Source organism: Trichoplax adhaerens, genomic scaffold (genome assembly GCF_000150275.1).
Source record: "Trichoplax adhaerens TRIADscaffold_1 genomic scaffold, whole genome shotgun sequence".
Taxonomy (NCBI): Eukaryota; Metazoa; Placozoa; class Uniplacotomia; order Trichoplacea; family Trichoplacidae; genus Trichoplax; species Trichoplax adhaerens.
Window position 1 is genome coordinate 6239105 of NW_002060943.1, and position 11832 is coordinate 6250936.

General features: G+C 35.0%; 3 protein-coding genes across 3 annotated transcripts; 2 read left to right on the plus strand and 1 right to left on the minus strand.

Annotated features, from left to right (window-relative positions):
- Nucleotides 1-440: 440 nt before the first annotated feature.
- Nucleotides 441-4908, plus strand: TRIADDRAFT_19732 (uncharacterized protein; the record flags this gene model as incomplete). The annotated part of the gene is made up of 20 exons (XM_002107916.1): nt 441-740; nt 868-1035; nt 1210-1355; nt 1458-1533; nt 1760-1900; nt 1993-2078; nt 2170-2267; nt 2355-2460; nt 2549-2621; nt 2716-2835; nt 2913-2985; nt 3081-3214; nt 3316-3390; nt 3525-3581; nt 3709-3767; nt 3891-3953; nt 4121-4182; nt 4370-4420; nt 4522-4559; nt 4828-4908. The coding sequence occupies 20 exons, from the start codon at nt 441-443 to the stop codon at nt 4906-4908; spliced, it is 2007 nt and encodes a 668-aa protein (XP_002107952.1).
- A 291-nt stretch (nt 4909-5199) lies between these two features.
- On the minus strand, nt 5200-7868 carry TRIADDRAFT_49668 (uncharacterized protein; the record flags this gene model as incomplete). The annotated part of the gene is made up of 17 exons (XM_002108691.1): nt 5200-5252; nt 5324-5381; nt 5469-5550; nt 5619-5709; nt 5782-5902; nt 5967-5999; nt 6078-6185; nt 6279-6317; nt 6394-6464; nt 6541-6613; nt 6704-6794; nt 6887-6933; nt 7043-7105; nt 7218-7322; nt 7432-7494; nt 7644-7706; nt 7815-7868. 17 exons carry the CDS (start codon nt 7866-7868, stop codon nt 5200-5202), a joined length of 1215 nt encoding a protein of 404 aa, XP_002108727.1.
- A 3532-nt stretch (nt 7869-11400) lies between these two features.
- On the plus strand, nt 11401-11802 carry TRIADDRAFT_51972 (uncharacterized protein; the record flags this gene model as incomplete). Its single annotated transcript, XM_002107917.1, has 1 exon — nt 11401-11802. The coding sequence occupies one exon, from the start codon at nt 11401-11403 to the stop codon at nt 11800-11802; it is 402 nt and encodes a 133-aa protein (XP_002107953.1).
- Between the last annotated feature and the right edge of the window lie 30 nt (nt 11803-11832).

Consider the following 11832-nt stretch of genomic DNA (forward strand, 5'->3'; position numbering starts at 1 on the left):
CCTATTCTTGGAGCAATCTAAAACTGACATAATGTACCTGTGTGTTCGACTTAATGCCTGTATATTGTACAAGTCTACTCTACAGTACTCGTAAGCAAACTGTTGCGTATTAACACTAAGTTATAACTGAGAACTGAAAAGTCTGCATTCGATATACGTTTATAAGACTTTCAATCAATTAACGTTTACTTCCTATGGGAAGTGTAAATTTCCATGAACTTCTACAAATAATTTGTTTATGCATTGGGCTATGTGCTACTAAAGCACTGTAATTCAACGAAGATACCCTTCTGCCGACGAATTCGATGTATAGTAGTCATAATTCGATCAGTACTCTGTTGTCTACGGCATGTTTGATAGTGTATTTATGAATGAACATTAATGATACAATTATTTCCTTCTTGATATCAAGGTTAAATTATACTAATACTCGATCTACTATGGCAGTTTTGGGTAATTGCCTAAGGAATCGAATCCGTCAATCTATAAAAGATCTTAATAGTTCTGTTGGACGTTGGTACTCTAGAACATGCAATCGTCCTTTTCTGTCGACCAGAATTTACTTTACATTTTCCTTACTTGGTGCAACTGCAGTCAAACAACGACATCCTAAAGCTAAATTAGGACGCAGTAAAAATGATGAATCTGATAGCAATGATGATAAAGAGATACCGTTTGACTGGAATGAATTTTTTAAGCTGCTCAAGCCGGATATATGGTTGTTAATTTTAGCTGTTGCAGTAAGTCATTGTAATATAGAATTAATTAATATAGCAGCAAAAAACATACAGTATTGATATTACAGTATTCGTATTCAAGTAAGGTTGTACAAACTAAATTATATTGTGGATTATAATCAACTTACAGAGCGCTCTAGTTGCTGCCTTTGTCAACATCAAGATTCCAATTATGATTGGAGACTTTGTAAATGCTATGGCTCAAATGGTTTCTACTGACCAACAAGATAGCCTTCGTCAAAGTTTTCAGGATTTATTTAAGCCAGCAACTCAGCTGGTTCTTTACTATGGAGGCCAGGTGAAATCACGAGTCTATATTGCTTTTGCAGTAATATATGGCTCTAATTGTTGTTAAATTATCATTTTTACTGATTTAACTCTTCATTCCATGTCTTTTATTTCCATTAAAATATGCTTGTTAAATAGTTCATCAATCCTAATAAAAATGATCTTGGACAAATTGAACTTGTAGGCAGCGCTGACATGTACATATATTACATTGTTATCAACTATCGGTGAAAATATAGCTGCAAGAATGAGAAAGAAACTCTTTGCCTCATTAATGAAACAAGATGTCGCCTTCTTTGATAAATATAAGACTGGAGAAATTATTAGCAGGTTTGAATATTAATATTTAAGAATGTCCTATTATCCTCCTTTATCGTCAATGATATTGGATATTTAGAGCTACTGAGAAAACTATCTATACTCTTCTTTCAGACTAACTGCAGATATACAGGATTTTAAAAGTGCAATGAAGCAGTGCATTTCTCAAGGTGTCCGTAGTATCACACAGGTATCAAATTCTTTACGTGGACTTAAAAAATAAGTAATGGTGACTTATACAAGTACAGTATACCGGAGTCATTAGTGATTTGAATGATGCTCACCGCTCTGATGTATACCATATTAATTAGACAAATTTATAGAATTTTCGTATTTGTTGTTTTTAATAATACCTACTTGATACAGCAGTAAATACGAGTCTTCTACTAGAATATCTCCAATTTTAATATTTGTAGACCGTTGGATGTATTGTATCTCTGTATCTAATTTCTCCCAAGCTGACAACACTATTGGTCGTAGCGTTACCATCACTGATTGCCATCGGCAGCTTTATTGGGTCTCTACTTAGAAAAATGTCCAGAAAAGTTCAGGAAAAAGTATACACATACAATAACTTTCTTATGGGTGTGGTCTTGGATTTAAACTTATATTTTGAAATGGATAAAATAATTTAATGTTGTCATTCTAGATTGCAAGCGCGACAGCAATTGCTGATGAAGCAGTCGGCAACTTGAGAACAGTGCGTGCATTTGCTATGGAAGAAAAAGAAAAAGAGTTAGTTTTTCAATTTCATTTCAGTGCACTCGTTTTTAATGATTGAAAAATCCTTGCTCATCAATAATTATAATTGCGTCATATGCTACAGATTATACAATATCCATATTAACGAAGCTTGCAATTTGAGCAAAACACTTGGTTTTGGTATTGGACTATTTCAGGGTTTAGCAAATTTAGCAATAAATGGTTAGACAAGCATAACTGCACCTTTTCAGAATTCGTTTAAGGGATATTTCTAACCGAGTTGCTTAAATTGAATTAAATGTATGCTAGGTGTAGTTCTATCTGTTTTATACTATGGTGGATACTTAATGTCGATTAAAGATTTAACACCGGGACAATTAATGTCATTTTTAGTCGCTTCTCAAACTATGCAACGGTGAGTAATTATAAAATACTGCTTTGTCTCCCAGATCTAACAACGTTTGATAGGATGCTGTATAAGAAGTAATTAACTTTAATCACAGATCTCTGGCAATGGTATCGATACTCTTCGGGCAAGTAATGAAAGGGTTAACTGCTGGAGCTCGCACTTTTGAGGTTCGTCACGGGTTCATGTAAGAAATGCAGATATTAAACAAAACTTTAAAACATGGAAAATAAATAACTGTACTCTAAAATTTGATGCATTTAGTACATGCAATTGCAGCCCCACATTGCTATTGATGAAGGTTGCATAATTGCAAACGATAAGTTGTCTGGTGAAGTAGAAATTGATAATATTACCTTTGTTTATCCGACAAGAAAAGAACAGGTATGTTTAGTTATAGCGAAAGGAGATGGTTATCGATTAACTACAATAAAAAGTGGTTTGTTAATTTACTCAATTAGGCGGTTTTTAGAGATTTTAACTTAAAAATTCCGGCTGGTAAGATCATCGCTCTATGTGGTCCATCCGGATCTGGTACTTATTTGCTGTGCTTTATATTTATTCTTGCTATCAAAGACTTTATTAATATTTATTGACACTCATTAACAAATGCAAACTGATTTAATTAGGAAAATCGACTATCGCAGCATTAATAGAAAGATTTTATGACGTACAAAGTGGCAGTATTAAGCTGGATGGTATTGATATAAAAAAAATCAATCCATCTTGGTTGCGAGGTTCAGTAATTGGCTATATACATCAGGTAAGACCTTATTGATTTGGCTTGAAGGGGCAGAAGTCACTGGTTGTCGTATACTGAGGTCTATAAAAAGTAAATCATGTATGCAACAATTACTATCAAAGGAACCTGTACTCTTTGCTACTTCCGTTATCGAAAATATTCGGTATGGTCGACCCGATGCAACGGATGAAGAGGTAGTGATACTGTATTTTAGATGTAACTGCTATCTGGACTGTAATGATTAAAGAATGATTGGTGCATTATCCTAATGCGCATATAATATTTGGTAATTTATATTTTACTATCTTTAATGAATCGATTTTGGTTTTAGGTTCATAATGCGGCTCGCATGGCTAACGCTGAGGAATTTATTCTGAACTTTCCAAAGGTGAAATCATAGTTATATTGCATGGAGTAATCAATTTTCTTGATAAAATTTCTGGCCGAACTCTTTGCTTACAGCTGATCATTTAATACAACGTGAAATTATATATGTATATACCCGTATATATTAGGGTTATGAGACCATGCTCGGGGAACGGGGAGTCACAGTTTCGGGTGGACAACGACAGAGGTATACCCGTAGAATTTCAGATTACTTTTAGAGAAATTAACGACTTTATACAAAATAATTTTTTAGGCTCAAATTATAACAGTCATGATTTCATCACTGATGTTATCTTTTATAATCGAACAGAATCGCTATTGCTCGTGCTTTACTAAAAGATCCCAAAATTTTAATTTTAGATGAAGCTACCAGGTATGTTTAGTTTACTAGTTCATGATGATACGAGCACTTATAGTGTTGTAACAACGCAAAGAAAGCTATTCGATACAATAATCTGACATCAAATTAGTCAATAAATATTAAAATATACAAGTATTTCGTTGTGTAATTTCTTTTATTGCCATATTGTGTCGTTGAAGTGCATTAGATTCGGAATCTGAAAAAGCCGTGCAAGGGGCTCTTGACCGATTGATGAAAGGTAGTTTGTCAAGAGTAATTTCACAGATTCTAATGCAATATGTGTTATAGTACAGTACAGTGTTATCGGTATCTGGCAAGTTTTAGTATGAAAGTAGGTTTCGTTTTTGCAAGTTGCGTTACGCAGTTCTACAATCTAGCTATTTTCATCCCTGGTCAGCTTAATTTCGTTTTCTTCGCATAATTTACAGATCGAACGGTTATAGTTATTGCGCATAGATTGAGTACTATAAGAAATGCAGGTAAGAAGTTGAAATATTGCTACGAAATTAGAGATAATTAGAATATCATAGTGTTCCTGTGGTCGTATTATATTTCTGAATACTGTACTGAAATCTTTTAGATGTCATTGCCGTAATCATGAATGGCATCATTTATGAGGTAAGAAGCGGTAAACTACAGGAAAGCAGATTCTTAATTAGTTCATAATGGACTAAAAGTTTAAGTATGATTTTATATATTGTATAAGTACAGTAATGTAGGGATAATTAATTAAAGAAGTTTATGTAAGCTTTCCGTTGCGGTTTTACGAATTATCCCGTTGACATTGTAGTAGAAAATTTTTTGATTGGACGAAGGACAATTACAAGATACTTTTAAATAGTTCATAATTATAGAGGTAGGCTATAATTTTATCTTTACATTTTAGATCGGCAATCATGCAGAACTGATGAAAAAGAAAGGGAAATACGCCGATATGGTGCGACTACAAAATTTGCAACAGTCATAATAGGATAGCTTGTATTAAATTTTTTATTTATTTAAGTTAAAAAGGTCGATAACTTCAGTTTTATTGAAATAAAGAGATGCTACTCCATATTCTAAATTGCCGTCACAGCTCAAGAAACGAATAACTGAATTATAGAAATACAGTAGAAATTAAAGGAATGCTGACCCAATGAAACCTATATTCACTTCTTATATGATCATCTGTTGATGTTGATATGATCAGTTTTTCCATAGTCAGATTAATACAATTTTAAGTATAGTAATTATAATACTGGAAACATCAATACAATTTCTAAGCATAATACGTTAGATTTGTCTTCTTCTTAGCTTGTACTTCCATTATCCCTAAAAATTATTTAAATCATGAAACGTTAGGCATAGTATAGCCAGTGTGATCGAGCAACTATAAGCCATACCTTCCATAAAGTCTTCATGCGATACTTCAGATGCACTGCGTCTCAGGGCAATCATTCCCTAAAATATTCAGTTTCGAGGAGGCAAGATACAACAAAGTTGAAATTTTATGCCTATGTAAAGATTTTCTAATTTGAATATACATACCGCTTCCACACAAACAGCTTTACACGTAGCTCCATTAAAATCATCTGTACACCTTGCTAGCTCTTCAAAATTAACGCCGGAACTAAAGATAATAATATATGATTGTAAGTGTAATTGTTTACATGTGCGTGTCACTCCTTTGCTACTCACCTGACATTCATTTTTCGTGAGTGAATTTGTAATATACGGGCTCGAGCTTCCTCATCTGGTGCTGGAAATTCAATCTTTCTATCTAACCGTCCTAAATTAGGGTGACAATGCTATGTTGAGCTTTCTCATAGTAAGAACAGTACGTTAACCCCTTAAAACTAACCGGATCTCAATAATGCAGGATCAAGGATGTCTACACGATTAGTGGCGGCTATTACTTTAATCTCATTGCTAGAGCTAAATCCATCTAATTGATTTAATAATTCTAACATGGTACGTTGCACCTAGAGGAAAAAGTGAAACATTGAGTGGAATATTTGATTACCCTCGAATAAAAGATCTACAAACCTCTCTATCACCGGCTTTCTCACTGTCGAATCTCTGTATATAAAGGCAAATTTATTGCGCAGGTTAAAAATAATTGTTATTCAATTAGTAGCCTTAAATGTAAAGACTGACCTTTGTACCAATAGCGTCTAGTTCATCAATAAAAATGATTGCTGGAGCCTTTTCTTTAGCCAGCAAGAACGCATCACGAACTAGTTTAGCTCCGTCGCCAATAAACATCTAATACGATAATATATCGAATATGCCAATTCTTAGATATAGAAATATAGTATAGTGAATTTCAGGTAACGTACTACAAAATATAAATTATACCTGAACTAACTGTGGACCGGCCAACTTGAGGAATGTTGACTGAAAATGGTAAAAATTTGAAAATTATGCTACCAACTGTTACAATGGAATTATATCCAAACAAAGTTATTCTTACTTTGGTCTGCGCGGCACAAGCGCGAGCCAGCAGCGTTTTTCCAGTTCCCGGAGGACCGTATAAAAGAACACCTATTTAACGGTAAATTTATGAAATTTCAAAGCGCTGCTGGAAAATCTATGAAATCTATATAAATAATTGTCTTACCTTTCGGTGGTTGAACACCAATGGATTCGAATCTATCTTTATGAGTCATCGGTAATACGACTGCTTCAATCAGCTATTAAATAGACACAAGGGTATTTTTATTCGCAAAAGTTCTATAACTTAAGTAACTATATCAGTAAGCTTTTTAATTATCAAAAGATACCTCCTGAATTTGCTTGTCTAGGCCGCCAATATCACTATATTGCTCTGTTGGGCGTTCATCAACTTCCATGGCTTTAACACGAGAATCATATCTAAAGGATTCCAATCAATGGAAGTCGAGTCAGATACGGAAATATCGTAAGTGTAAATGTAAGCTAATTATGTCAATTAAGTATATCCTTACTCTGCAGGTAACGGTTCTAAAATTAAATAAGAGTCCTTATTGACACCCTAATAAAATCATCATAATAAATAATGGGTAAGAACTGTGTGAATGTATTTATTGTTGAGTCTGCCGCAAAGACGGATCGCCAGATAAACCGCAAAAATATATTATTACCACCAAATCCCCGGGACGTAATTTCTCCGGTTCAATCAGGCCGATCACAGGCAAAAAGTAGGTCTAGTAGGTAAAGGCAAGATGGAATGTTACACTACATTATCACAGACATATCAACCTGTGGTATGATATCGAATAATAATAGATAGATTACATCACATTATAATAATCTTACTTGTCTAGTAGAAGTTTTAATGACTGCACATTTTCCTTTACGTTGTGAATCGAGGTCAACATTCGATCCGTCTTCTTCTTCATCATCAGGATCAACATCAAGAATCTGTAATATAGGTCGGTAATAACCGATCAGTTTACTATTATACTCAAACAATTGCAACATTAATTTATAATTATACTAGTTAAAATAGCGTAAAATTATAATATCGAACCTCAATCAAATTGGATACCAGGTAGGGGAGCTGTTTGTTGACCTTAATTTTCTCATTGTTTTCCTATCGATGATAACGTAATCAAATTGTTAAGGCTATAATAGGCTGTAGTAATGTAGATTTACTTTTACTGTAATATTGTAAGTAGATTGCTAGTCTAGCAATTGAACAATATTAAAGTATCAATTGTTAGTATTACAATAGGCAACTACCTTAATCTTTTCTGCCTGAGTCTCCCTTTCATGGTTTACTCGAGCTATTTCGCTTTCCATAATCTACAAGATACATTATCATATTTCAATTAACAACTTATAGGTAAATTTCGATTTTTAAAGATATAAAGGACGAATCAACTTCTTTAGTTTCAATAAATAATCTGATACCTTAATTTCATTTTCCAGTAACCTTGTCCGGCTAACAATTTCTTCACTTGACATACGAAGAACTTCTTCATCTAGATCGTTCTAGATAGAATTAATGATATCAGTGTTAGAGAATTGAGATATACTGCATATCTATTTGATTTACTAAGTCTAGAATAGGTGCCACACACATATCAAATGTCGCTATAGTCAGGATTGCAAATTTTTGATATCTTTATGAACTAATTATGATCATTGAGTACATCCTAACGTACATCGCTTTCTTGATAATACAATATTAAAATATTGACAGTTTGATATAGTCAATTTTAACACAGTGAGACGCTATGTGGATATTACATAAACATGTAAGTATTGTCGTAGAATAAAGACATTTTGGGTTTCCATTTCAATCTGGATTAATACTGTGGTCAAAGCTACTAACTATACAAGTTGTTCTCGTGGTGAAGTTCTACAGTATAAATATCTTTGATGCATTACAGTCTAATACTTGTATGATCGCAGGTGGATTTATTTATCCGTGCGTTGTATTTTTCTGTCGATTATATATTATTCACGAAAGTATATAGCTATTAACTACTGTATGATGACACTGCTATGATATTCTACTATTGCCCGGTTCAACGGACGCCGTAACTCTGTACTATATCAGTATTTGGGCAGCGAGTACTCGCTCGTTATACGAGTACTTTGCATACTATACAGTACTTGTACTTTTTACTTTACATTATTCATTTAACCATTTCAATATTGTACCGTAGGTATAATTTTAGTACAGAACGCATTTAGAAAGAAAACTTTTGATCTACTGTTACCATAAGTCAGTAGAGCTTGTGCTACATGTTTATAACATGTTGTACTTCAAAGATTGTCATAGCTAACATCCCTAGTCTATTATTTGGTATCATGACCATATATGAAATTGTTCTGTTTAAGCCTACAAAGCGACATACAGTATTGGATAGCATCATTGACTACTGTACTGTACTAGGCTGATATTCCATGATATTATCAGGAAATTGTTGTGTTTCCATCCACAAAATGCGACATCTAGTATCGGATACCATCATTTCTACTGTACTAGACTGTTATTCAAGGGGCATCATCCAAATTATACGTACATGATTGAAGTTAAAGACTAAAACTTCACATACAGTCATGACACCTACTCCTACGCTTGTATTAACTACGTCTTCGTATTCTATCTTAACTCAATATCATTATTTTGAACTACAAAGAGACGTCGAAAATCCAATTGGAACCAATCTGTTCTTCGGTAGTCACTGTGTTCGCTAAAGACTAATATCATTGAAGACTGTAGAAATGACAATTGTTGATAATGAATAATTACGTATAATAGTGATGTACAGTATATTGCCGTAGCAGATTGTACAGTTGCAGCATCCACAGACATCATTTCGTCTGGATGGCATCAGTCAAACTGCTCTCCTACATGGCACGTTTACAAGTGAAGTCAAAAATGGCATTACTATATCTTGAAATACTTGTATCCTATTTTGTTCCCAATCGTTGAGCTAGTTTTGACTACGACGGACTAACAAATTCAAAATAATTTAATACCATTTATTATTTTTAATCAAGCTACAGTACTTTGCTGCAAGGCTACGTTGAAGTAATGGATTTTAGCCAGAGTAAGATTGTTGCAAAGTGGCCGAAAGCTTACAAATACAGAGTAGAAAGGATACTAGAATGAAAGTGGAGACCACTATCTTGACTAGCGGTATTGGAAGTGATTGAGACATGATGATAGACAGTACTGTCGCTGATTCATTGATGCTCTTTCATCATAGAATGATGAAAAATGGATTGGGGTTCAAGAATCAAAAGGAATCATACTGAATTCATCATCTACTCGCTATATTACCTCCTCTTCTTGCCAGAATTTTTCATCTAAAGCACCGGTCGCCATCACTTGCAATACTGTCCTTGGCCTTTTTTGCTCTTTGAAAGTTTGCGTTGTGCTCGTATGCCTTTGACTCTTTATCAGCTTGATCAGTGTGCTTGACCCTTTCGACGTTGAAAGCGTGTAATTAGTACGTGCGTCTATTGGCACTGAAGTGTTCTTCACTTGACCTGCGTACAGCTTTAGTCCTGTATGCGGGACACTGGCTTTTTTACTACAGTAGTCCGTGGTACAGTCCACTGAATAGAGTAGAGTACTGTACTGTCCAGTTGTACTGTACAGTACACTGTACAGTGTACAGTACTGTACTGTATCTTTCTACTTTCTACTGTACTGTACAGTACAGCAAGAATCTTTTCAATCTTTAATAACCGAGTTCAGTGATGTACTGTACTGAGCATGACGCGGTCATTTTTCATTTGTGTCTGCTACAGTACAGCTCTATCCTGTACTGTACACTGTACACTGTACAGGAGGAATGAATACTGTACTGTACAGTGTACAGTACAGTACAGTATTTTTCATTTGTGTCTGCTACAGTACAGTACAGCTCTATCCTGTACTGTACACTGTACACTGTACTGGAGGAATGAATACTGCAGCAATGGGTGAAATACATGGCGGGATACTCCCAGAGTGATTTGTACTGTATCGTGATATCTTTGTGTGACAGCACAGCACTGTACTGTTTTAAAACCAAGTTATTCAGCTTTATATTCGTATCATTTTTTTTACATTTTTATTCACTCTCGTGATTTTAGGGCACCTTAAAGTACTCTGATTCGAACTGGTTCACACAGTGTCATTGGTCCGGTTTTTATTTAACAATACAGTACTGTACAGTACTGTACAGTGTACAGTACACAAGTGTGCAAGGTTGAAGCATAGCGTTAAAATGGTGATAAGCATGGACTGAGAGTGCGTAGATCGTGTCATGGCTCTACAATGGCATATTCGTAAAATACTGAAATTGGCAATGGGCATATTGGTAATTATGAAATTAGACAGCGGCAAATCAGTAATTAACTGGAAAAAAAATTACTATAAGTTGAACTCAAAAGCTATCATAAAAATCAAAGTGGATACAGTCAGTACAGTAAAGTACAGTGTATAGTATAGTACTGTACAGTACTGCATGCAAAATCCAAGAGTACTGCACTGAACAGAACTGCGGGCCCTCTTCCGACAGGTATAATGTTCAATTGCTAGTTACAGCCCATAAAGCTAGCAAAAGTAATGTCACTACTGTACTGTACAAGTCATCCTCATTTACAGTAGTATGTACAGTACAGCAGACAGAAATTTCCAACCACCGTTTGGACGTTTGAACTCGTTCATCAGTCGTCAAGTCGTCTCCAAATCCTTCATCGTCGTCAAATAATTGGCTTGTATCCACCTTTCCTGTGCTGTATTAGATCTATTTCCCAGAAGTTATTTCAGACTTTGACGGGTTCATCATCCACGTTTCCTAACGCCATTGGTGTTTTAAATCTTGATTAGCTAAGCGAGCAGTGAGCCAGTCACCACCTAGTGTTGACATCATTTCATTGCAGTCAAGACTATACTGTACACTGTACTCAGGGTACTATACTGTAGTGTAGAAGTCGTACAGTAAACATCTTTGCAAATTTCTGCAACTTACTGGAGAGCTGCTGCCGTAGGATGGCAAAACCTGGCAGTAACATCAAAGACCAGTTGGATCGAGGTTATAGCGAAATATTGCGTATCAGCGAAATTGTCAGCCGAGGCAAAGAGCTGAATGGTAGAGATATTAAAACCATTGGTAGGGTACAATTATATGATGCAATGACTAGTCGAGCTACGATATCTTGTGCGGAGGATGATCCCAACAGCCAGTTAGTAGTCATCACTGAATTTATTGAGCCATTGATGTCGGGCTCTAAAGCAACCTATCAATTCATTGGAGAGCTGGAATGGCAGCCACAGGATAGTGCCTTAGCTTTGAATGCTCGAACTTGTCGTGATGTTAGCAAGCTCGACATAACACGCTACTATCAAGGTTTAGATTCCATGCGAAAATTTTTAAATTCAAACGCCTCCTGATACTTATCAGTGTGTATAATAAAGTACGTA